Source organism: Salvelinus alpinus, chromosome 28, assembly GCF_045679555.1.
Source record: "Salvelinus alpinus chromosome 28, SLU_Salpinus.1, whole genome shotgun sequence".
Classification (NCBI taxonomy): domain Eukaryota; kingdom Metazoa; phylum Chordata; class Actinopteri; order Salmoniformes; family Salmonidae; genus Salvelinus; species Salvelinus alpinus.
In genome coordinates this window covers 41,581,837-41,608,791 of record NC_092113.1, presented here as the reverse complement: position 1 = coordinate 41,608,791, position 26,955 = coordinate 41,581,837, and the positions used below count along the sequence as shown (strand labels likewise).

Below are 26,955 nucleotides of genomic sequence, written 5' to 3'. Positions count from 1 at the left end.
GGAGCCGGTTGGACGGTGGCCAGATAGAGGTCTAATTGCATTAAGAACCCCTGGCAGTTCGCAGCCCCCCCCCCCCCCCCCGTCGTCGTCGTCGTCGTACTCCTGGGGCAAGGAGAGACGCATCCCACTGGGTTCCGGCGGGAAAGGGGCGCTCTGGGGAGACCCCGGTTGTGCTGGTGGAGGCGCTGGAAGAACTCCCTGTCTCTCCCAGCGGTCCGTTGTCTGGACAACGCGATCCATGGCGGCGCCAAGATGGTATAACATAACTGCATGCTCCTGGACGCACTCCTCCACCTCACTGGCCGGGGTACCTTCTCCTGCTGAGTGCTCACAAAACTCCAAAAACCAAAATATATAAAGTGAGTACAAAACCCGTCGCACACCAGAACATAACTTGCACATAACATACAATCAAACAATCACTGACAAGGACATGAGTGGAAACAGAGGGTTAAATACACAACATGTAATTGATGGGATTGGAACCAGGTGTGAAGGAAGACAAGACAAAACCAATGGAAAATGAAAAATGGATCAGCGATGGCTAGAAGGTCGGTGACGTCGACCGCCGAACACCGCCCGAACAAGGAGAGGGACCGACTTCGGCGGAAGTCGTGACATGCTGTATGAACCACTTGCTCACCTCCGTACCTTCAGGCTCTGATCAGGCCCTACACCCAAACAAGGGCACTGCGTTCATCCACCTCTGGCCTGCTCGCCTCCCTACCTCTGAGGAAGCACAGCTCCCGCTCAGCCCAGTCAAAACTGTTCGCTGCTCTGGCACCCCAATGGTGGAACAAACTCCCCCACGACGCCAGGTCAGCGGAGTCAATCACCACCTTCCGGAAACACCTGAAACACCACCTCTTTAAGGAATACCTAGGATAGGATAAAGTAATCCTTCTAACCCACCCCCCCTTAAAAGAGTTAGATGCACTATTGTAAAGTGGTTGTTCCACTGGATATCATAAGGTGAATGCACCAACTTGTAAGTCGCTCTGGATAAGAGCGTCTGCTAAATGACTTAAATGTAAATGTAAATGTACCCTCTACCCTCCATGATGAAGTTATCATATCTCCTCCCTCCCTCCCTCCCTCCCTCCCCTTACTCCCCCCTCACTCCCTTTCTCTCCTCCCTCCCTTCCTCTCCTCGCTCCCTCCCTTTCTCTCCTCCCTCCCTCCCCTCATCCTCCCCCCTCCCTCTACCAGGGTAAACACAGGAAGCCTGCGGGTGGTGCTGGGTCAAGGGGGCGGAGTCGCAGTGCCAGGGAGTCCTGCCAGGGGGACCTAGCCAATCAGGAGGTTGGAGCTCTGCACTTCAGTGGCTCCTCCCACAGCCACCAGCGCTACGACAGGCTACCAGAGGCCTTCAGCAGGACGTCAGTACCCCATAACAACTAATAGTAGTACTGGCTAAACAACCTCCACAGGGCTCTGTTTCAATAAAGATGTGTTTTTGGTGTCAATTTAAGATAATCCTTTAAAAAAGATATATGTTTTCCACCGTTGTTCCATGTCCTGTATATGAGTGTAACCTATATGGCCGTTCTCTCTGCCCCACAGGCCTCACATCTCCATGGGTCTACGTGTGAACTCCTCAGAAGGCCTGGTGTTCTGTGTGTCTGGATCAGGAGAGCGTAGCAGCTCTGTGATGACCCTGTCTGTCTCCGACGGACGCCTGCTGCTCCTCGTCGACGGAGGGAAGAGGAAGACTAGCATCCGCTCGCGCAGGAAGTACAACGACGGACAGTGGCACACGGTGAGCGCGTGTGTGCGTGTGTGGTATAACCAATAACATGCTATCTTACCACCATCCTCAGTAACACGCCAAGAACACTGTAACAGTGTTTATTTATATCGAAATCACTCGTCTTTTTTGTCTGAACTCAGTAAATATCACTGAAGGCACGTGAATCTGGTCTCACGTTGAGACTGTAGTCTCATTGTCTTCCGTGCTGATTGAGATTTAGATCAGGATTGTGGTTCGTGTGTGTCTGACTTGTGTATGTGACTTGTGTGTCTGTGTTTGTTCTACATCCTGGCACCGCCACTAACAGACCAGTGTAATAGCAACATATTTTTTGTCTGCTTGTTTTTTTCCCCCACCAGGTGTTTGTGAAGAGGGAGGGAGAGAAGGCCAGTTTGATTGTTGATGGGATCAATGCCCAGTCCAAGAGGGTCTCAGGAGGGGAGAAAACCCCCCTCAGTTCCCCTCTCTACATCGGAGGAGTTCCCTCAGCAGTCGCCAGCTCACTTCTCACGTCACATTCACAGTAGAGACACGAGGAATCAGACTTTAGAACCACAGTTTATCTCGATACATTTTTCTGCAATACCATTGTTTTCATCCTATCCCCTCTCCTCCTTCCCTATTGGAGGAGAAGGTCCGTTACATTGTGAGGAGGAGGCGAGGAGAAAGGATTTGAGGAATCAAGGAAAGATTCATTGAAAAATAGCTATTATATCAACATTGTGCTTCCTCCAGTCAGTGGTAAAATACCGGAGCCCCCTGTATATAAGCCTCATTATTGTTATTCTTATTGTGTTACTTTTTATTTTAGTCTACTTGGTAAATATTTTCTTCTTCTTGAACTGCACTGTTGGTTAAGGGCTTGTAAGTAAAGCATTTCACGGTAAAGTCTACACTTGTTGTATTCGGCGCATGTGACGAATAAAATTTGATTTGTCTTAATAATGCTTCTTCCAGTCAGTTGTAAAGTCATAATGCTTTCTCTTGGCTTTAACAGTGCTCTGTGTGTGTGTGTGTGTGTGGGGGGGGTATGTGTGTGTGTACCACAGGTGCTTACAGTACAGAGAAATATATTCCTTTTTGAAACTGTTTTACAGTGTACTGCCCATCTCTTTCACTACATAGGTGCCAGGTCCTGGAGGGTTTGTGGGCTGTGTGAGGGACCTGGAGCTGAATGAGGAGAGCATAGCCAGTCCCTCCACAAGCCTGGGGGTTGTACCTTGCTTCCAGACCAATCTGCAGCCTGGGGCATACTTCTCCTCCCAGGGAGGACACATGGCTATAGGTATAGTATTCCTCTCCTCTCCTCTCCTCTCCTCTCCTCTCCTCTCCTCTCCTCCCAGGGAGGACACATGGCTATAGGTATAGTATTCCTCCTCTCCTCTCCTCTCCTCTCCTCCCAGGGAGGACACATGGCTATAGGTACCTCTCCTCTCCTCTAAAATAATTTGGTTGCAATTTAAAATGTTTGTCAAAGAGGCCCTGGATTTGGAAAAGGATCTAGGAGAGACTATTATGAAACAGGGCAGAGCACAACAAAAGGAATATGACCCATGTAAAGTTGCTAATATTTTAACAGTCTGAAGCACGCTGACTAATCTCTCCATGTCTCTGTGTCTAGATGAGGGCCTGGTGTTAGGGCGGGACCTTGAGGTCCAGCTGGAGGTACGGCTGGTGTCGGACTCTGGTCTCCTGCTGCATGCTGGGTCTAGGCAACAGCTCAGTCTCTACCTCAACCAGGGAAAGGTACGATTAACTCAGTGTTTGTTTTTTGTTGGACTACCTAGACAGTTTTCTTCTGTTTCAAACGAAATCATATGTACAATGAAAGAGTGTGTATAATGACTGTATACTGTGGTGTCCTCTACAGGTGACAGTCACAGTGAACAGTGGTCACGGAGAATTCTCCACCTCTTTCACACCAGAGGAATCCCTGTGTGACGGACACTGGCACAGTATCACAGGTGAGTTGTAGCTTACAGATACAGGTGAGTTGTAGTTTACAGATACAGGTGAGTTGTAGTTTACAGTTACAGATACAGGTGAGTTGTAGCTTACAGTTACAGATACAGGTGAGTTGTAGCTTACAGTTACAGATACAGGTGAGTTGTAGCTTACAGTTACAGATACAGGTGAGTTGTAGCTTACAGTTACAGATACAGGTGAGTTGTAGCTTACAGTTACAGATACAGGTGAGTTGTAGCTTACAGTTACAGATACAGGTGAGTTGTAGCTTACAGTTACAGATACAGGTGAGTTGTAGCTTACAGTTACAGATACAGGTGAGTTGTAGCTTACAGTTACAGATACAGGTGAGTTGTAGTTTACAGTTACAGATACAGGTGAGTTGTAGCTTACAGTTACAGATACAGGTGAGTTGTAGCTTACAGTTACAGATACAGGTGAGTTGTAGCTTACAGTTACAGATACAGGTGAGTTGTAGCTTACAGTTACAGATACAGGTGAGTTGTAGCTTACAGTTACAGATACAGGTGAGTTGTAGCTTACAGTTACAGATACAGGTGCGTTGTAGCTTACAGATGGAGTGGGACAACATTCCAAAGGCCACAATCAACAGCCTGATCACCTCTATGCGAAGGAGGTGTGTTACGCTGCATGAGGCATATGGTGGTCACACCAGATACTGACTGGTTTTTCTGATCCACACCCTACCTTTTTAATATCTGTGACCAACAAATGCATATCTGTATTCCCAGTCATGTGAAATCCATAGATTAGAGTCTAATGAATTTATTTCAATTGACTGATTTCCTAATGAACTGTAACTCAGTAAAATCTTTGAAATTGTTGCATGTTGCGTTTTTATATTTTTGTCCAGTGTAGATTTACACTGGAAAAATATTATAGCATCATCTATGTTACTAAACTTGGGATCAATACATTTTATTCAATTCAAAAACAGTCTTCTAATGTTGTTGCCATTGTCTGTTTGCCCTGTAGTTATGAAGAGGAACAATGTGCTCCAGCTCCATGTGGATGCAGCCAGTGAACACAGTGTGGGACCCAAGCAGGGCCGATCCTCAGGGGCCAAGGAGACTGTGTACCTGGGGGGAGTACCAGGTGAGCACCTCTCCCTTCTACATCAAAACCTCCTACTCTGTTGAACCCTAACCATTCTACCTTCCTCTGTCAAACACTGGAGCTAATCGGATATTAATTCCATACACCGACTCAGAAGTCATTTTGTGATAAAAAAGAAAAGAAAATGATTAGCTGTCGGGGGGTGGGGGGGGGGAATGATAATCACAAAACTATTCAGTGATTTTCATAATCTGCTAGACAGAGTATTTTACAGTATGAGTGGTGAAGGAAATACTACTGAAACACACATGTACAACCTCAAACATGAGAATGTTTTTTTTAAATAATTTATTTAAAAAAAAAATGATTTTGGCACACAGACACAACGTCTAAACCTTCCGTCTCGAACATAAAGAACTAAAATGATCTTTCTGCATTTCAACTTGTACTCTCCTCCCCTCTCCTCTAGATGGCGTTGATGTGCCGGGTCTCCCCGCTGCCCTGCCCTCCTTCCATGGTTGTGTACGTAGAGCAGTCCTGAACCAGCGACCAGCCGTGCTTTCTAAACCCCTGTCAGTATACGGAGCTGTGGGCACACAGGGCTGTCCAGCCTTGTAGACCTCTTTTACCCATGTTACACCTGGTTTAGCCCTGCTACACCCCGGTTTAGCCCTGTTACACCCCGGTTTAGCCCTGTTACACCCCGGTTTAGCCCTGTTACACCCGGTTTAGCCCTGTTACACCCGGTTTAGCCCTGTTACACCCAGTTTAGCCCTGTTACACCCAGTTTAGCCCTGTTACACCCGTTTTAGCCCTGCTACACCCGGTTTAGCCCTGTTACACCCGGTTTAGCCCTGTTACACCCGGTTTAGCCCTGTTACACCCGGTTTAGCCCTGTTACACCCGGTTTAGCCCTGTTACACCCGGTTTCGCACTGTTACACCCGGTTTAGCCCTGTTACACCCGGTTTAGCCCTGTTACACCCGGTTTAGCCCTGTTACACCTGTTTCTGCCCTGTTACACCTGGTTTAGCCCTGTTACACCCGGTTTAGCCCTGCCACACCCAGTTTAGCCCTGTTACACCCGGTTGTGCCCCGTTACACCCGATTGTGCCCCGTTACACCCGATTGTGCCCCGTTACACCCGGTTTCGCCCTGTTCCCCCGGTTTCGCCCTGTTACACCCGGTTTCGCACTGTTACCCCCGGTTTCGCCCTGTTCCCCCGGTTTCGCCCTGTTACACCCGGTTTAGCCCTGTTACACCCGGTTTAGCCCTGTTACCCCTGGTTTAGCCCTGTTACACCCGGTTTAGCCCTATTACATCCGGTTCAGCACTATTACACCCGGCTAATGCAGGGCCAAACTCAATACGAGTTCAAGGCCGCATTCATTAGGAAAAACGTTATGGAGAAAATAGAAATGTCATGAATAGAGCTGATGATGTGATTCTGTATTGTACATGTCAGAGGTATGTTTGTTCTATGTCATATACACTACATAGCCAAAACCATTCAAATTAGTGGATTCAGCTATTTTCAGCACACACCCGTTGCTGACAAGGGGAATAACTTTTCGGGCCTGCTAGAGCTGCTCCGGTCAGCTGTAAGTGACCGGGGGAAAGGGGAAACGTCTAGGAGCAACAACGTCTCGGCCCGCAAAGTGGTAGGCCACACAAGCTCACAGAACGGGAACGCATAGTGCTGAAGCCCGTAAAAATTGTCTGTCCTCGGTTACAACACTCACTACTGAGTTCCAAACTGCCTCTGGAAGCAACGTCAGCACAAGAACTGTTCGTCGGGAGCTTCATGAAATGGGTTTCCATGGCCGAGCAGCCGCACACAAGCTTAAGATCACCATGCGCAATGCCAAGTGTTGGCTGGAGTGGTGTAAAACTCACCGCCTTTGGACTCTGGAACAGTGGAAACGCGTTCTCTGGAGTGATAAATCCCGCTTCACCATCTGGTAGTCCGACTGATGAATCTGGGCTAGAAGGATGCCAAGAGAACGTTACCTGCCCCAATGTATAGTGCCAACTGTAATGTTTGGAGGAGGAATAATGGTCTGGGGCTGTTTTTCATGGTTCGGGCCCCTTAGTTCCAGTGAAGGTAAATCTTAACGCTACAGCATACAATTACATTCTAGATGATTCTGTGCTTCCAACTTTGTGGTAACAGTTTGGGGAAAGCCCTTTCTTGTTTCAGCATGACAATGCCCCCGTCCACAAAGCGAGGTCCATACAGAAATGGTTTGTTGAGATCGGTGTGGAAGAACTTGACTGGCCTGCACAGAGCCCTGACCTCAACCCCATCGAACACCTTTGGGAGCCAGGCCTAATCGCCCAACATCAGTGCCCGACCTCACTAATGCTCTTATGGCTGAATGGAAGCAAGTCCCCGCAGCAATATTCCAACATTTAGTGGAAAGCCTTCCCAGAAGAGTGGAGGCTGTTACAGCAGCAATGTTCCAACATCTAGTGGAACGCCTTCCCAGAAGAGTGGAGGCTCTTATAGCAGCAAAGGGGGGGACCAACACTCCATATTAATGCCTATGATTTTGGAATGAGATGTTCGACGAGCAGGTGTCCACATACTTTTGGCTATGTAGTGGCTATGTAGTGGCTATGTAGTGGCTATGTAGCGGCTATGTAGCAGCTATGTAGTGGCTATGTAGTGGCTATGTAGTGGCTATGTGGCTATGTAGTGGCTATGTAGCTATGTAGTGGCTATGTAGTGGCTATGTAGTGGCTATGTAGTGGCTATGTAGTGGCTATGTAGTGGCTATGTAGTGTGTATTTTTATCTGAACGTTCCACAACGTTGTTTCCAACTGTTTAAAGGATCAATATAAACACACACGTACATGACGTCTACGATACGACCACTGGTGGTGGGTGATATACAGTAGTTAATTTAAATATATTTATTTTTTATCTTTACAAAATGTATTTAAAAAAAACGAGTTTTCGCTTTGTCATTATGGGGTAACGTATGTAGATAGATGAGGAAAAACATTTAATTTAATCCATTTTAGAATAACGTAAAATAAAATGTGGAACGTTAAATAAAATGTGTAAAAAAGGGAAGGGGTCTGTATACTTTTCGAATAATGCTTTCAAGGAAGACAGTTCCGACTACTTTTAGAAGACAAAAATGTTGTTTAATCATTGTTTTTTCTGCTTTAGATACATTCAACTTTGACCCTAGCTCCAAATGTTACAGAGAAAAATGGATGTCTGTCTGTGAAACCGGCTCTCGGTAATACTGTGGACCATCCCTTAAATAATCCCTCACGGTTAGCATTTGGCACATCACAATGAGCCACACCATGTGTGCTGTATTCTATACATTAATTACACATTTGGTGTAATGGGAAATGTTTGGATTATATCACAAGAGAGGAGTTTAAAACGTCAAGCAATTACTGTTTGTGTATATATATATACATACTATAGATATCAAGCTGAACCCCCTAATCAGTATAGTTGTTGTAAATGTATTATTTTTAAATAAAGCTTTCTTCAAAACAAAATGGACAGGTGTCAATTTGTTTTTTTGTCATCAATTGTTTATTGCATTTCAATAAGAAACACAAAGGCATTTGTTATTTTCATTATTTTACATCTTTATCTAGAAGTCAATGCATTGAATACAGTTACTATTCAAGGTGATTGATTCGTTGGCAGTTAAAAAAAAAAAAAAGAAGATTCATTAGAGAAATGCAGAACATTTTGTTCAGTTACCACTCCCTCCAGACTAGCGGTTGTGTGATGCTGTACTGCAGTAACAAACTGAAAGAAGGACGTGTCAGAGACTACACATGATATTTTCTAATCCAGTGTCATGCTGGTATAAAGGATTTTGGAGACAGGAGCAGGAATACACAATAGGGGTTTTTAATACACCCAAAACAAACACGTATACAAAAACACTGTGCTGTACCCAAACAGAAATTGAGCTCAGGTGCATCCTGTTTCCATTGATCATCCTTTAAATATTTCTACAACTTGATTGGAGTCCACCTGTTCTAAATTTAATTGATTGGACATGATTTGGAGAGGCACACACATGTCTATATAAGGTCCAACAGTTCACAGTGCATGTCAAAAACCAAGCCATGTGGTTGAAGGAATTGTCCGTAGAGCTCTGAGACAGGGTTGTGGTTAGGCACAGATCTGGGAAGTGACCATCAGATATGTCATTGTGACCATCGGGTTCTTGGTCACCTCCCTGACCAGGGCCCTTCTCCCTGATTGCTCAGTTTGGCCAGGTGGCCAGATCTAGGAAGAGTCTTGGTGGTTCCAAACTTCTACCATTTAAGAATGATGGAGGCCACTGTGTTCTTGGGGACCTTCAATGCTGGAGAAATGTTTTGGTACCCTTCCCCAGATCTTTGCAAAAAACTATCCGATTTTGACAGAAATATGTCGGAGACGCAAAGAAAATCCAAGGAGAGGGGGTACAAAAAATGGTCAGATTAATACTGACATTGGGAAAATTCAAAACAAATCGAGACATCTCTTTCAAGGGCAGTCTCACAAAAATAAGCATTCTTGCGTTCAAACTACTCCCTATTCAAAGTGCTCTGAACAAATTAAGGGAATTGTTCACAAACATTGGCACGTTCTAAGATCCGATGACCGTATCGGTAATGTGTTTTCAGACCCTCCCATGGTCGTATTCTCACGGGGCAGAAATCTCAGAGATCAATTGGTAAACTCTGATTTACCACCCCAAAATATCCCCGTACAACGTCTATTTGCGCCCCTACTGCATGGAAACTACAAGTGTAATGGCTGTGCTCAATGCAATGGCGCTTACAAATGTAGATCCTTCAAAACACCCCCAAACAGGGAAACAGATCCCAATCAAAGGTGTTATCACATGCTCCACTAAGGCAGTTATCTATCTTATAACTTGTCCTTATGGTAAAAATGTGGGTTAAACAAAGCGCGAATTAAAAGTACGAATCTCGGAGCATCGTAGGTGCAAAAACTCGACATAACCAGTTGCGGCTCATTTTTTGGAAGAAAACCACTCGATTTCGTCCCTACGTTATATCGGCATCGAACGTGTCACCCTCCGTAGGAGAGGGGGTGACCGACAATTTATTGTTAAAACGAGAGGGTCCCTGGATCTTTAATTTATTATTGGCCTCACAATAACCGTGATACCGAGTAACTTACATGGTGCTGAAACTTGAAGCAGCAACTGCGGCACAATTAGTCGGAAATGGACAGCTCATGGTGCTGAAAGTAGGAACTTTACTAACAAGAGGGCCTTGTGTTGGAGCCTATTTCTTCCTGTTTAAGAAGTGAGGTAGGCCTACCTGTTTGACAGAAAAAAAGAGTCTATATATATCCATACATGAGGTCACCAATCTCATATTTCTGTTCATTGATTAATGAGTCACTTTAAGACCGCATGACATTAGTATTTTTTTTTATTTTGTTGCTCTTATGCATTCATATGTTGTATGCTCATGGATTTCAGTTTGTATTGACTGCTATATGAGTGTAATAAAAAAAAAGATTGAAAACTTCAAAAACTACACGTTTAAAACATGAAGGATTTGGTAAATAAGATAACTTCTCAAACAATGTCAGGAGGTTAGACCTATTTATACATTGTTCCAAAATCAAAATCCGAAGACATGTCCAAGACTTGTAATAATTGACTTCTAGTAAGTAGAAATGTAGAAGGGTAGGCCAGGTATGTTCTAGAAAGGTTTTCCTCTTGTACATGGATTTAGGGAAAGAGGGGACCCCCCCCCCCCCCCCTCCCCTCCTCCTAACGTTTTCTTGATTACGTCACTCGGAACGGATTCCCTCGTACCGCCTACTTTTTAACACCAGGGTGCGCGCACGTCAGTTTGCGACAAACCATCGGGAGCAAGACGTAGGCGGGATTGGCAATATAATTAGACTACTAGAATGATCTTTGAACATTCTATAAAGAGGGGATATTTGTCGTCCATTTTGGTCAGGGAGTTGGTCAACCATGACATGGCAGTCCTTTGATAAGATATTGTGTTAAATAATGAATTTGAAGAAGGTACCTGCACTGTATGTTTGTTAGCTAGCCAGACAGCTTTAGAGGAATGATTCCATAAATGTTTCAAATTAACTGCCAATACTCCATTCAAACAATGCATTCAGTCCACAGCCATACACCGGCTGAAATCAGTTGATGATAGGACTTCTACAAGTTGTTAATACAAGTACTGATATTGTATCATAATAATAGCACTCACAGCTTTCCATGAAAATGTATGGTCTGTTTACATATACTTTAGGATATTTATTCAGAAAGTTGGTAAAAAAAACTGTATTTATGACAATATATATGACAATATTTTAGGTTGACAATTCTATTACGCAATATATCACATCCCTTTTACTTTCCTGCATAAGTAAAATCAGGATTATGCCTCTACTCTACTGCCGTCCATTCCAATTAGGCTGGTTTGGATTTCTCCCTGACCAATATGGCTGCCATTTTCAGCCCCATTCATGAACGTTGAGAGTTTATGACAGGCCCCCTCTAGTAATTTCATAGGATCTCTATGAGATAAGACAGGCAGCCAGTAGTGTTTCTAGTTTAGCTAGCTAGTTTGACGACATGGTTTTTGAATGATTGACCAGCCAACCAACCTAGCATGAACTGCTGCTTTGGATGCAAGTATTATAGTTAGCTACCTTTCAACATCTCAAATCGGACATCAAACTGTTCCCAAATATACGGTAAGAACTGCATTTGATAGCACATTTCGTATCCCCGGCCATACTAGCTAACAGTTAGCTTCTTCGCCGTTTTTAGATTGGCGAGCTAGCGAATGAATCGTGTCTGAAGGTAGCTAGCTAGAAGCTGCTAAACCTATATAGATGCTGTGTTCTTTTGATGCGGTAGCAAGAGATTATCCGCATTACCGTTTCAGTCCTCCGAGTTTTATTTTCTATACAGCGAATGGGAGGTTGCTGGTAATTTAGTTGGATTTAAAAACCAGGCCACGATGCATTAGCAAACCACCTATTTTTTACAGATGGTAACGTTAGCTAGAGAACTAAACATTATTATATTTGAGGATAGCCACCTAACTAAGTTATCATGGACCCCGGCGAGTTGAGCAAATCTGTATTTGCATTCAATCTGACCGGTGACATAGTAAACTAGCTGGTTGTCGTCGATGTTTGTCACATGTCAAATTATTGTTTTACGTATTTTATAGCTAGAACCATGTGACATTCACTGTTCCAAGGAAACCACAAGCAATATGTGGAGTTCCCCTTGACTTAAAAGAAGGTAAGGGCTCTTGAGTGGGGCAGCGGTCTAAGGCACTGCATCTCAGTGCAAGAGTCTTCCCTGTAACGCACAACAAGCTCCGTCTGATGATGCTGTGACACACCGCCCCAGACCATGACGGACCTACCACCTCCAAATCGATCCCGCTCCAGAATACAGGCCTCGGTGTAACGCTCATTCCTTCGACGATAAACGCGAATCCGACCACCACCCCTGGTGAGACAAAACCACAACTCGTCTGTGAAGAGCACTTTTTGCCAGTCCTGTCTGGTCCAGCGACGGTGGGTTTGTGCCTATAGGCGACGTTGTTGCTGGTGAGGACCTGCCTTACAACAGGCCTACAAGCCCTCAGTCCAGCCTCTCTCAGCCTATTGCGGACAGTCTGTGCACTGATGGAGGGATTGTGCGTTCCTGGTGTAACTCGGGCAGTTGTTGCCATCCTGTACCTGTCCCACAGGTGTGATGTACCGATACTGTGCAGGTGTTGTTACACGTGGTCTGCCACTGCGAGGATGATCTGCTGTCCGTCCTGTGTCCCTGTAGCGCTGTCTTAGGCGTCTCACAGTATGGACATTGCAATTTATTGCCCTGGCCACATCTGCAGTCCTCATGCCTCCTTGCAGCATGCCTAAGGCACGTTCACGCAGATGAGCAAGGACCCTGGGCATCTTTCTTTTGGTGTTTTTCAGAGTCAGTAGAAAGACCTCTTTAGTGTCCTAAGTTTTCATAACTGTGACCTTAATTGCCTACCATCTGTAAGCTGTTAGTGTCTTAATGACTGTTCCACAGGTGCATGTTCATTAATTATGGTTCATTTAAAAAGCATGGGAAACAGTGTTTAAACCCTTTATAATGAAGATCTGTGAAGTTATTTGGATTTTTACGTATTATCTTTGAAAGACAGGGTCCTGAAAAAGGGGCGTTTTCTTTTTTTGGCTGAGATTAGTAGAATGACAGGACAGCTCAACTCCTCTTTAGTTCAGTGAGGCCAAACCATAAGTCTACATCGGGTCTAAGGAACTCAGTCCTGCTTTAAACTTACTCTTAAAAGTTGTAATAGTAGAATGTGCAAGGTGACATTACTAAATCGGGTATTACATCATCAGTTTTCCTCTTGTCATGTCAGTCATCACAGACCTTAGAGAGCTATTTATAACTTGTCCGAAACTAGCCCATGTCAGCTACCGTTTGTTTTTGTCTAGGTGGGATGTTCCCCAGTAATGGAAGGGGGGGCCTCAGTGAAAAGGTTTGTTAACCCTTGGTCTAACCTAAAACAGCAGCCTCACCTAGCTACACTAGCCTCGCCCTCGTGGTGCTAACTAGCATGCTAGGTAGTGCTACAGTACGTACGGTATCAACAGCCATTGTCAGCCAATCCAGTAGGGGTTGGAAGCTATGGTGAGCTTCGATTGGTCACTTGTATCTCAATATCGCCGGAGAATTTGAATAGACAGGTTGGCTGACAACGTCAAGAAAATGATGCGCCCGCATCGATGTGGCAGGCAGACAGGCAGGCAGACAGGCAGGCAGACAGACAGTAGACAGGTAGACTGGCCGGCAGGCAGGCAGGCGTGTTGTGATTCTGAACAGTCAGATAGCTTGCAACAATGACAATAATCTGCCATGTAGGAAATCATAGGTGGCTCGTTTTGTTATGGATACCATGTCTTGTTTTGTTATGGATACCATGTCTTGTTTTGTTATGGATACCATGTCTTGTTTTGTTATGGATATACCATGTCTTGTTTTGACTGATGTCATGTCTATGCTAAAGTTCGCTAGCTAGCTAACAACAACTGTAACGATGTATTTGAGACAAGTTTTATTTGTATTTTTTCACCTTTATTTAACCAGGTAGGCTAGTTGAGAACAAGTTCTCATTTACAACTGCGACCTGGCCAAGATAAAGCACAGCAGTTCGACACAAACAACAACACAGAGTTACACATGGAATAAACAAAACATAGTCAATAATACAGTAGAGAAAAAGAAAACAAAGTCTATATACAGTGAGTGCAAATGAGGTGAGGTAAGGCAATAAATAGGCCATGGTGGCGAAGTAATTACAATATAGCAATTAGACACTGGAATGGTAGACGTGCAGAAGATGAATGTGCAACTAGAGATACTGGGGTGCAAAGGAGCAAGATAAATAAATACAGTATAGGGATGAGGTAGTTGGATGGGCTGTTTACAGATGGGCTATGTACAGGTGCAGTGATCTGTGAGCTGCTCTGAGAGCTGGTGCTTAAAGCTAGTGAGAGAGATATGAGTCTCCAGCTTCAGTGATTTTTGTAGTTCGTTCCAGTCATTGGCATGCAGAGAACTGGAAGGAAAGGCGACCAAAGGAAGAATTGGCTTTGGGGATGACCAGTGAGATATACCTGATGGAGCGCGTGCTACGAGTGGGTGCTGCTATGGTGACCAGTGAGCTGAGATAAGGCGGGGCTTTACCTAAAGTGCTCATTATGCAAATGTATTTATGTTTTCAATAAACATTGGAGACTAAATATAGTTTACATGTTGTCAACAGTCTAAGCCAACCCGTCTGTTTTGTACACAACTATGGGGCGTGTGGCATTTGTTGCTGAACTACCAACCCGTTTTGTAAAGTTCAGCATTCCCCAACTTTAGTCCCTCCCTGTTCAGTTCCCTCGCCCCGTGCTCGCATCGCTCAACTGCCCCCCCACTCATTCTCTCGTTTTCCTTCTATTCAAAGTGAATGGCTTCCGATGTTTCCCTGCGTGATGCCACTTCCTAGTGTAAATGCAAAAGGGGAGGGGAAAAACAGTCGGGGGGAGGTTCCGACCTCTTCCACCAATCCAGTAATTGTGGAGGAGGAGTTAAGATGACGTGTCGCCTTGTTAACATCCAGAAGTGGAAGTCGTGTCACAGGCTCTGTTTCCATTTCCCCCCTGAAAACGAATGAATCCAGTTGTTTCCAACCTCCGTCTCCAGGCGTTATGTAAGTCGCTCTGGATAAGAGCGTCTGCTAAATGACTAAAATGTAAATGTAATTATGGTTCAAACCTCTCAGCCTGAAGACTCTATCGATCTCTACATACGTTCAGTCTGAAACTGACGTCCTAGAATTCGTTTGTGCCACTTCAAAATTAGAGGCGTTGTACAAAACAAATTCATCAGCGTTTTTGGATCGCCTCCTAACCAATCAAAGTTGATAATATCATCACGTAGGCCGGGCTCTGGTCCCAACCCGTCGCTTTCTAGGACCAATCAGAATGTGTTTTTGCGTTCTAGATAGCGTGGGAGAGGTAGGCAAGTCCAGACTGATGGTGGGAAACAACCGCCAGTTGACCAGAGCGATGTGGATAGTTAGCCACTAGACAGGCAGGAGAACATCAGCCCGGATTCCACAACACCGGTGCAACAATGTCATCAATCCACTTATATCATAGAAATAAGTTTCTCTCTCAGTTTTTGCGTCACGTATAGCCTCATGAGTCTGGATTTGTCTACCTCTCCCACGATTTCTAGAACGCAAAACCATTCTGACCATCTGGGGTGGCATGTAGGTAGCCTAGTGGTTAGAGCGTTGGGCCGGTAACCGAAAGGTTGCAAGATCGAATCCCTGAGCTGACGAGGTAAAAATCTGTCGTTCTGCCCCCTGAACAAGGCATTTAACCCATTGTTCCCCGGTAGGCTGTCATTGAAAATAAGAATTTGTTCTTAACTGACTTGCCGAGTTAAATAAAGGAAAAATAAATGACTCGCACATCTCAAGGGAGTTTCTTCGTGTTCTTCATTGTGACTTCATTGTGACTTCATTGTGACTTCATTGTGACTATAGATGATATCATAAATCAAATGCTTTGTTATTAGGCAGGTCACAGCCAGGAGGAGAAGCCCGGATCCAAATATGGCCAACCTTTTTATTTGTGGTAGCAACAAGACCTAGCTAGTGTCAACAAGTTCATTGTGTATAGGCCTTAGACTTGTGCTATTGACAGTCTTTCTGCTGCAGGCAAGATGTGGAAATGACCATTTTTAGTTACAGTATTAATTCCAATGTTAACTGAGACATACTTGTCCCCTTAGGCAACTTCCTTTAAAGATCACAGATGTATGTTTGTGGTTACTGGTTAGCTTTGTGGTTACTGGTTAGCTTTGTGGTTACTGGTTAGCTTTGTGGTTACTGGTTAGCTTTGTGGTTACTGGTTAGCTTTGTGGTTACTGGTTAGCTTTGTGGTTACCGGTTAGCTTTGTGGTTACCGGTTAGCTTTGTGCTTACCGGTTAGCTTTGTGCTTACCGGTTAGCTTTGTGCTTACCGGTTAGCTTTGTGCTTACCGGTTAGCTTTGTGCTTACCGGTTAGCTTTGTGCTTACCGGTTAGCTTTGTGCTTACCGGTTAGCTTTGTGCTTACCGGTTAGCTTTGTGCTTACCGGTTAGCTTTGTGCTTACCGGTTAGCTTCTCAGCTAGGGTCTGAACAGAAGGGATACTTAAAGTTAGCATGCTGTTTTTCAGGCCATTTGACTGGGAGATGTTAATGTCCTATGATGACACACTATACTGTTAAAATTGAACTTCCATTTTCTCTTTCACTCTCACTCTCTCCTCTCACACTTTTTCTCTCTCATACTTTTGCTCTCTCTCCCTTTGCTCTCTCTCTCTCCCTTTGCTCTCTCTCTCTCCCTTTGCTCTCTCTCTCTCCCTTTGCTCTCTCTCTCTCCCTTTGCTCTCTCTCTCTCCCTTTGCTCTCTCTCTCTCCCTTTGCTCTCTCTCTCTCCCTCTCTCTCTCTCTTTGCTCTCTCTCTCTCTCTCTCTCCCTTTGCTCTCTCTCTCTCTCTCTCTCCCTTTGCTCTCTCTCTCTCTCTCTCCCTTTGCTCTCTCTCTCTCTCTCTCTCCCTTTGCTCTCTCTCTCTCTCTCTCCCTTTGCTCTCTCTCTTTGCTCTCTCTCTCTCCCTTTGCTCTCTCTCTCTCTCTCTCTCTCTCTCTCTCTCTCTCTCTCTCTCTCTCTCTCTCTCTCTCTCTCTCTCTCTCTCTCTCTCTCTCTCTCTTTGCTCTCTCTCTCTCTCTCTCTTTGCTCTCTCTCTCTCTCTCTCTCCCTTTGCTCTCTCTCTCTCTCTCTCTCTCCCTTTGCTCTCTCTCTCTCTCTCTCCCTTTGCTCTCTCTCTCTCTCTCTCTCTCTTTGCTCTCTCTCTCTCTCTCTCTCTCTTTGCTCTCTCTCTCTCTCTCTCTCCCTTTGCTCTCTCTCTCTCTCTCTCTCTCTTCTCTCTCTCTCTCTCTCTCTCTCTCTCTTGTCTTTCTCTCTCTCTCTCTCTCCCTTTGCTCTCTCTCTCTCTCTCTCCCTTTGCTCTCTCTCTCTCTCTCTCCCTTTGCTCTCTCTCTCTCTCTCTCCCTTTGCTCTCTCCCTTTGCTCTCTCTCTCTCTCTCTCTCCCTTTGCTCTCTCTCTCTCTCTCTCTCCCTTTGCTCTCTCTCTCTCTCTCTCTCTCCCTTTGCTCTCTCCCTTTGCTCTCTCTCTCTCTCCCTTTGCTCTCTCTCTCTCTCCCTCCCTTTGCTCTCTCTCTCTCTCGCTCTCCCCTTGCTCTCGCTCTCTCTGTGTCAATATCTATTTCTCTACATTTCATTTCTACTCAGCTTTGTCGTGTCTTTGGCATCATTAAATTGAAGACTGTTGTTTTATCAAATCAATTTTCTGTAATAATTATTACGTGGTTAAACTAATCATGTAAATGTAATTAACTAGGAAGTCGGGGCACCAAGGAAAATCTTCAGGTTACAAAGTTATAATTTTTCTAATATAACTTTTCAGATATTTTAATATCTGATCAATTAGTCTTCTAATTAATGATTTATTCTTTGACTCAAATTAGTCTCATTCCAAACGTCGTAAGTTGTTGGTTATCTTCACTATGAGTCATCCATACATCAATTGTCTTATTCATTTATTTACTAACTAACTAAATAATCACAGAAATGCACAACAAACAAACAAACAAACAGTAGTTATGGCTACAAGGAAATGATAGGGGATGTGCCCTAGTGAGCTACGCCCATATGGCGGCTTGGTGGACGACAGGAAGTGGGTGTGGACTGAGAAGGGCGCGAAAGACAAAATTCACTAGTAGTGCACTATACGGCGAGGGCCCTATGGGTAGTGCACTATACGGCGAGGGCCCTATGGGTAGTGCACTATATACGGCGAGGGCCCTATGGGTAGTGCACTATACGGCGAGGGCCCTATGGGTAGTGCACTATATACGGCGAGGGCCCTATGGGTAGTGCACTATACGGCGAGGGCCCTATGGGTAGTGCACTATACGGCGAGGGCCCTATGGGTAGTGCACTATACAGGGAGTAGGCTGCCATTCAAGACACACACTTTGGCTGGTTGGCCGTTAAACAGTTGGCTAGTTAATTGGCTAGTTAATTGGCTAGTTAATTGGCTAGTTAATTGTATGTTTTTAGCCTCAGAGGTCTCTGCCAACACGTTGAGTTACAGAGAGAGAGAGTTATCAGCAGCTATGTTTACCCTCTGAGCTTGTAGCTCCTGTATCATTTAACCTATCACCTTGCTACCATTGGCTGTACACAAGGAGGAAGATCTTGGTTGTGGGACAGCTGATGGTACTGAAAGGGATAGCCAATCATCCACTCACTATTTAGACCAGGGCCCACCATGCTAGCTGCCTGGCAGTCTCTCTGCATCCCAAATGTTCCCTGTGTAGTGTACTACTGTTGGGCTACGCTGTCTCTATACAGTCTGGGCTACGCTGTCTCTATACAGTCTGGGCTACGCTGTCTGCTGTCTATACAGTCTGGGCTACGCTGTCTGCTGTTCTCTATACAGTCTGAGCTACGCTGTCTGCTGTCTCTATACAGTCTGGGCTACGCTGTCTGCTGTTCTCTATACAGTCTGGGCTACGCTGTCTGCTGTTCTCTATACAGTCTGGGCTACGCTGTCTGCTGTCTCTATACAGTCTTGGCTACGCTGTCTGCTGTTCTCTATACAGTCTGGGCTACGCTGTCTGCTGTTCTCTATACAGTCTGGGCTACGCTGTCTGCTGTCTCTATACAGTCTGGGCTACGCTGTCTGCTGTTCTCTATACAGTCTGGGCTACGCTGTCTGCTGTTCTCTATACAGTCTGGGCTACGCTGTCTGCTGTCTATACAGTCTGGGCTACGCTGTCTGCTGTTCTCTATACAGTCTGTGCTACGCTGTCTCTATACAGTCTGGGCTACGCTGTCTGATGTTCTCTATACAGTCTGGGCTACGCTGTCTGCTGTTCTCTATACAGTCTGGGCTACGCTGTCTGCTGTCTCTATACAGTCTGGGCTACGCTGTCTGCTGTCTCTATACAGTCTGGGCTACGCTGTCTCTATACAGTCTGGGCTACGCTGTCTCTATACAGTCTGGGCTACGCTGTCTCTATACAGTCTGGGCTACGCTGTCTGCTGTTCTCTATACAGTCTGGGCTACGCTGTCTCTATACAGTCTGGGCTACGCTGTTCTCTATACAGTCTGGGCTACGCTGTTCTCTATACAGTCTGGGCTACGCTGTTCTCTATACAGTCTGGGCTACGCTGTTCTCTATACAGTCTGGGCTACGCTGTTCTCTATACAGTCTGGGCTACGCTGTTCTCTATACAGTCTGGGCTACGCTGTTCTCTATACAGTCTGGGCTACGCTGTTCTCTATACAGTCTGGGCTACGCTGTTCTCTATACAGTCTGGGCTACGCTGTTCTCTATACAGTCTGGGCTACGCTGTTCTCTATACAGTCTGGGCTACGCTGTTCTCTATACAGTCTGGGCTACGCTGTTCTCTATACAGTCTGGGCTACGCTGTTCTCTATACAGTCTGGGCTACGCTGTCTGCTGTTCTCTATACAGTCTGGGCTACGCTGTTCTCTATACAGTCTGGGCTACGCTGTCTGCTGTTCTCTATACAGTCTGGGCTACGCTGTCTGCTGTTCTCTATAAAGTCTGGGCTACGCTGTCTGCTGTCTATACAGTCTGGGCTACGCTGTCTGCTGTTCTCTATACAGTCTGGGCTACGCTGTCTGCTGTTCTCTATACAGTCTGGGCTACGCTGTCTGCTGTTCTCTATACAGTCTGGGCTACCCTGTCTGCTGTTCTCTATACAGTCTGGGCTACCCTGTCTGCTGTTCTCTATACAGTCTGGGCTACGCTGTCTGCTGTTCTCTATACAGTCTGGGCTACGCTGTCTGCTGTTCTCTATACAGTCTGGGCTACGCTGTCTGCTGTCTCTATACAGTATGGGCTACGCTGTCTGCTGTTCTCTATACAGTCTGGGCTACCCTGTCTGCTGTTCTCTATACAGTCTGGGCTACGCTGTCTGCTGTTCTCTATACAGTCTGGGCTACGCTGTCTGCTGTTCTCTATACAGTCTGGGCTACGCTGTCTGCTGTTCTCTATACAGTCTGGGCTACGCTGTTCTCTATACAGTCTGGGCTACGCTGTCTGCTGTTCTCTATACAGTCTGGGCTACACTGTCTGCTGTCTCTATACAGTCTGGGCTACGCTGTCTGCTGTCCTCTATACAGTCTGGGCTACGCTGTCTCTATACAGTCTGGGCTACGCTGTCTGCTGTCTCTATACAGTCTGGGCTACGCTGTCTGCTGTCCTCTATACAGTCTGGGCTATGCTGTCTGCTGTCTCTATACAGTCTGGGCTATGCTGTCTGCTGTCTCTATACAGTCTGGGCTACGCTGTCTGCTGTCTCTATACAGTCTGGGCTACGCTGTCTGCTGTCTATACAGTCTGGGCTACGCTGTCTGCTGTTCTCTATACAGTCTGGGCTACGCTGTCTGCTGTTCTCTATACAGTCTGGGCTACGCTGTCTGCTGTTCTCTATACAGTCTGGGCTACGCTGTCTGCTGTTCTCTACAGTCTGGGCTACGCTGTCTGCTGTCTCTATACAGTCTGGGCTACGCTGTCTGTTGTTCTCTATGCTGTCTGCTGTCTATACAGTCTGGGCTACGCTGTCTGATGTCCTCTATACAGTCTGGGCTACGCTGTCTGCTGTCTATACAGTCTGGGCTACGCTGTCTCTATACAGTCTGGGCTACGCTGTCTGCTGTCTCTATACAGTCTGGGCTACGCTGTCTGCTGTCTCTATACAGTCTGGGCTATGCTGTCTGTTGTTCTCTATACAGTCTGGGCTACACTGTCTGCTGTCTCTATACAGTCTGGGCTACGCTGTCTGCTGTCCTCTATACAGTCTGGGCTACGCTGTCTGCTGTCTCTATACAGTCTGGGCTACGCTGTCTGCTGTTCTCTATACAGTCTGGGCTATGCTGTCTGCTGTTCTCTATACAGTCTTGGCTACGCTGTCTGCTGTTCTCTATACAGTCTTGGCTACGCTGTCTGCTGTCTCTATACAGTCTGGGCTACGCTGTCTGCTGTTCTCTATACAGTCTGGGCTATGCTGTCTGCTGTTCTCTATACAGTCTGGGCTACGCTGTCTGCTGTTCTCTATACAGTCTGGGCTACGCTGTCTGCTGTTCTCTATACAGTCTGGGCTACGCTGTCTGCTGTCTCTATACAGTCTGGGCTACGCTGTCTGCTGTCCTCTATACAGTCTGGGCTACGCTGTCTGCTGTCCTCTATACAGTCTGGGCTACGCTGTCTGCTGTCTCTATACAGTCTGGGCTACGCTGTCTGCTGTTCTCTATACAGTCTGGGCTATGCTGTCTGCTGTTCTCTATACAGTCTTGGCTACGCTGTCTGCTGTTCTCTATACAGTCTTGGCTACGCTGTCTGCTGTCTCTATACAGTCTGTGCTACGCTGTCTCTATACAGTCTGGGCTACGCTGTCTGCTGTTCTCTATACAGTCTTGGCTATGCTGTCTGCTGTCTCTATACAGTCTGGGCTACGCTGTCTGCTGTTCTCTATACAGTCTGGGCTACGCTGTCTGCTGTTCTCTATACAGTCTGGGCTACGCTGTCTGCTGTTCTCTATACAGTCTGGGCTACGCTGTCTGCTGTTCTCTATACAGTCTGGGCTACGCTGTCTGCTGTTCTCTATACAGTCTGGGCTACGCTGTCTGCTGTCTCTATACAGTCTGGGCTACGCTGTCTGCTGTTCTCTATACAGTCTGGGCTACGCTGTCTGCTGTTCTCTATACAGTCTGGGCTACGCTGTTCTCTATACAGTCTGGGCTACGCTGTCTGCTGTTCTCTATACAGTCTGGGCTACGCTGTCTGTCCATTTATAAAACTGAGAGGCCATTTGAAAGATGATCAACTCAATCAAGCTCTATTAGTGGCAATACAATGAGTTACTGGGTGCATTACACTAGAACCATAGTGATGCTGTATTAATATGAGTCTCTCATAGGTAGTAGTGTATGTGTGTAACCTTTATTTAGCTAGGCAAGTCAAATCAAATGTATTTATATAGCCCTTCTTACATCAGCTGATGTCACAAAGTGCTGTACAGAAACCCAGCCTAACACCCCAAACAGCAAGCAATGCAGGTGTAGAAGCACGGTGGCTAGGAAAAACTCCCTAGAAAGGCCAAAACCTAGGAAGAAACCTAGAGAGGAACCAGGCTATGAGGGGTGGCCAGTCCTCTTCTGGCTGTGCCGGGTGGAGATTATAACAGAACATGGCCAAGATGTTCAAATGTTCATAAATGACCAGCATGGTCAAATAATAATTATCACAGTAGTTGTCGAGGGTGCAACAAGTCAGCACCTCAGGAGTAAATGTCAGTTGGCTTTTCATAGCCGATCATTAAGAGTATCTCTACCGCTCCTGTGGTCTCTAGAGAGTTGAAAACAGCAGGTCTGGGACAGGTAGCACGTCCGGTGAACAGGTCAGGGTTCCATAGCCGCAGGCAGAACAGTTGAAACTGGAGCAGCAGCACGGCCAGGTGGACTGGGGACAGCAAGGAGTCATCAGGCCAGGTATGAGGTATGGTCCTAGGGCTCAGGTCCTCCAAGAGAGAATTAGAGAGAGCATACTTAAATTCACACAGGACACCGGATAAGACAGGAGAAATACTCCAGATATAACAGACTGACCCTAGCCCCCCGACACACAAACTACTGGAGGCTGAGACAGGAGGGGTCAGGAGACACTGTGGCCCCATCCGATGATACCCCCGGACAGGGCCAAACAGGCAGGATATAACCCCACCCACTTTGCCAAAGCACAGCCCCCACACCACTAGAGGGATATCTTCAACCACCAACTTACCATCCTGAGACAAGGCCGAGGATAGCCCACAAAGATCTCCGCCACGGCACAACCCAAGGGGGGGCGCCAACCCAGACAGGAAGATCACGTCAGTGACTCAACCCACTCAAGTGACGCACCCCTCCTAGGGACGGCATGAAAGAGCACCAGTAAGCCAGTGACTCAGCCCCTGTAATAGGGTTAGAGGCAGAGAATCCCAGTGGAGAGAGGGGAACCGGCCAGGCAGAGACAGCAAGGGCGGTTCGTGGCTCCAGTGCCTTTCCGTTCACCTTCACACTCCTGGGCCAGACTACACTCAATCATAGGACCTACTGAAGAGATGAGTCTTCAATAAAGACTTAAAGGTCGAGACCGAGTCTGCGTCTCTCACATGGGTAGGCAGACCATTCCATAAAAATTGAGCTCTATAGGAGAAAGCCCTGCCTCCAGCTGTTTGCTTAGAAATTCTAGGGACAGTAAGGAGGCCTGTGTCTTGTGACTGTAGCGTACATGTAGGTATGTACGGCAGGACCAACTCGGAAAGATGGGTAGGAACAAGCCCAAGTAATGCTTTGTAGGTTAGCAGTAAAACCTTAATCAGCCCTTGCCTTAACAGGAAGCCAGTGTAGGGAATGCATTTACATGGACATAAGAACAAATTCTTATTTTACAATGACGGCCTACCCCCGGCCAAACCCGGACGACGCTGGGCCAATTGAGCGCCGCCCTATGGGACTCCCAATCATGGCCTGGTTGTGATACAGCCTGGATTCGAACCACACCTCTAGCACTGAGACGCAGTGTCTTTGACCCCTGCGCCTACTCGGTAGCCCCTGTGGTTCTGGGCTCGTGGTTCATATAGCCTGGACCAGTCATTATACTGAGGCTGTTTTTCCATCGTCACTATTACCTCAGACTGTCACTGATTAGCAGCCCACTCCACTACTCTGAGCCCTTATCACAGGAAAACACCTCGAGTCCCCTTTGTGGCACAATAAACAATACACACCTATTACTGTCTATGTAAATGTATTGCTGCAGGCTGTCAGTAATGTGGCACAGACAGGCCAAGTGTCTCCCCTTGGCCCCGGCCTCCCCTTGGCCCCGGCCTCCCCTTGGCCACGGCCTCCCCTTGGCCCCGGCCTCCCCTTGGCCCCGGCCTCCCCTTGGCCCCGGCCTCCCCTTGGCCCCGGCCTCCCCTTGGCCCAATGCTGAACAGTTGCAGTGTGAAGAGAAACATACCAAAGGCAAGAGAGGTTTTTTTTCTCCACTTGGAATTACCACTAGCTGTCACTGAGAGCCTCTCAACAGAATACAGTCCTCAATGAAACGTGTTATATGCACCCTGTTCCAAAACTGATACCCCAGTAAAAAGATCATCACTATGGTTCTAGTGTAGGACATGGACTCTCTAGAGGTGGCCATCCCGAAAGGTTCACCAGATGGTGAAAATACAACGTGTAGGACTAGTTTGCAACTGCTCTTTCAACTGTAGGTCGTCCTGGAGACAGGCTCCCTAGAAGGCTCCGTAGCTATGGAAACATTCAACTGTAGGTCGTCCTGGAGACAGGCTCCCTAGAAGGCTCCGTAGCTATGGAAACATTCAACTGTAGGTCGTCCTGGAGACAGGCTCCCTAGAAGGCTCCGTAGCTATGGAAACATTCAACTGTAGGTCGTCCTGGAGACAGGCTCCCTAGAAGGCTCCGTAGCTATGGAAACATTCAACTGTAGGTCGTCCTGGAGACAGGCTCCCTAGAAGGCTCCATAGCTATGGAAACATTCAACTGTAGGTCGTCCTGGAGACAGGCTCCCTAGAAGGCTCCGTAGCTATGGAAACATTCAACTGTAGGTCGTCCTGGAGACAGGCTCCCTAGAAGGCTCCGTAGCTATGGAAACATTCAACTGTAGGTCGTCCTGGAGACAGGCTCCCTAGAAGGCTCCGTAGCTATGGAAACATTCAACTGTAGGTCGTCCTGGAGACAGGCTCCCTAGAAGGCTCCGTAGCTATGGAAACATTCAACTGTAGGTCGTCCTGGAGACAGGCTCCCTAGAAGGCTCCGTAGCTATGGAAACATTCAACTGTAGGTCGTCCTGGAGACAGGCTCCCTAGAAGGCTCCGTAGCTATGGAAACATTCAACTGTAGGTCGTCCTGGAGACAGGCTCCCTAGAAGGCTCCGTAGCTATGGAAACATTCAACTGTAGGTCGTCCTGGAGACAGGCTCCCTAGAAGGCTCCGTAGCTATGGAAACATTCAACTGTAGGTCGTCCTGGAGACAGGCTCCCTAGAAGGCTCCGTAGCTATGGAAACATTCAACTGTAGGTCGTCCTGGAGACAGGCTCCCTAGAAGGCTCCGTAGCTATAGAAACACTCAAAAAGCCGGGTTAGGCGGTGATGATGGTGTCGCATGCACCTTTATCTGATTCATGTTGAGGAGACACACACACACGGCTCACCTGAGGAGAGAGAGAGAGACCGAGAGAGAGAGAATGAGAGAGAGAGGAGGAGAGAGAGAGACCGAGAGAGACGTTCAGCAGCAGGAAACCAGAGCATACATTGTTTTTAAATTTGAAGCAGTAAACAGGATACAGAATTGTTTCATCCTGTACATGAAACATTAATCACTTAAATTCTGTTCAATATGGGGGAAAGTACTACATTTCCCAGAATGCGTTAGTCTAACCCTCAAGTTTATATGTGTCATTTAGCAGACGCTCTTACCCAGAGAGACTTAAAACCAACGTAAGTGCATACTTTTTCGTACTGGTCCCCTGTGGGAATCGAACCCACAACCCTGGCGTTGCAAGCACTGCGCTCTACCAACTGAGCCACACGGACTAAGTTGACCATAAATCCTTCAAAAAGAAGCCAAACGAACAAATGATATGGTTGGTGGAAATATAATTGCCTATTCTAAGTATTAAGTTTAAAAGCGTAAGCCTATATGAACATTGGTCTCTGGAAGTGTGACCTGTCATATTCAAGGAATGTTACATGATTGAGTGGAATTGCAATGCAATTAAATTTCACTTCCTGTCAATCAAATGAAAATTCTACATCCTGTTGGGGGTGGCCAATTCAATTTGAATTTCAACTCATGTTGGGAGTCAATTTCAAAGTTCTCAATTGAGCCCAACCCAAGGGGCGGCAGGTAGCCTAGTGGTTAGAGTGTTGTGCCAGTAACCGAAAGGTTGCTAGATCGATACCCTGAGCTGACAATCTGTCGTTCTGCCCCTGAACAAGGCCCACTGTTCCTAGGCCGTCATTGTAAAATAATTGAACTGACTTGCCTAGGTGCCATAAAGCTGTTGTACCCTGCAGACTATATTTCCACCCTTGGCCTTCCCTCAATTTCTGAGATCTAGTTTCAAACTCATTAGAGTCACACCGTCCTCCACTTACCCTCGCCTTGTGCCCTTGGGGGGGAATCCCTGCGACCATCTTTGACGTCGGTCCAAATGGTTAGCCGAACAAGGGAAGTTGGCAACGTAAGCCCCTCAGCCCTCGTTTGTGATCGAGTTTGTGAGTGTACAATTATGTTCACTTCGGGGCCTGAAACGCCACATAATTCAATTCGCGATGATTGTACATCTGCTAAGACAAGTCAGCCAAAACTTAAAACCAACGTTAATATTGAGAAGTAATTGTAAGTAAAAAAAGAAATGTAAATAAGTTAGAAATTGTGCTATTAATGAATATGACGG

The 26,955-nt window shown here is 46.4% G+C and overlaps 2 protein-coding genes across 2 annotated transcripts in view; both read left to right on the top strand.

Moving 5' to 3' along the window:
- The window catches only part of LOC139556891 (laminin subunit alpha-5-like), a 195,218-nt gene extending 186,899 nt beyond the window's left edge, over window positions 1-8,319 (top strand). The window contains exons 71-78 of the mRNA XM_071370986.1: window positions 1,210-1,379; window positions 1,564-1,759; window positions 2,110-2,244; window positions 2,876-3,035; window positions 3,372-3,496; window positions 3,621-3,714; window positions 4,712-4,831; window positions 5,262-8,319. Coding sequence (XP_071227087.1) covers window positions 1,210-1,379; window positions 1,564-1,759; window positions 2,110-2,244; window positions 2,876-3,035; window positions 3,372-3,496; window positions 3,621-3,714; window positions 4,712-4,831; window positions 5,262-5,410 — 1,149 coding nt within the window. The 3' untranslated portion in view covers window positions 5,411-8,319. The remainder of the gene's footprint in view (window positions 1-1,209; window positions 1,380-1,563; window positions 1,760-2,109; window positions 2,245-2,875; window positions 3,036-3,371; window positions 3,497-3,620; window positions 3,715-4,711; window positions 4,832-5,261) is intronic.
- Window positions 8,320-11,347: 3,028 nt separating this feature from the next.
- The window catches only part of LOC139557898 (dnaJ homolog subfamily C member 5-like), a 52,865-nt gene continuing 37,257 nt past the window's right edge, over window positions 11,348-26,955 (top strand). Inside the window, exon 1 of the mRNA XM_071373221.1 lies at window positions 11,348-11,528. The gene's annotated coding sequence lies outside the window, so the exon portion shown is untranslated. The remainder of the gene's footprint in view (window positions 11,529-26,955) is intronic.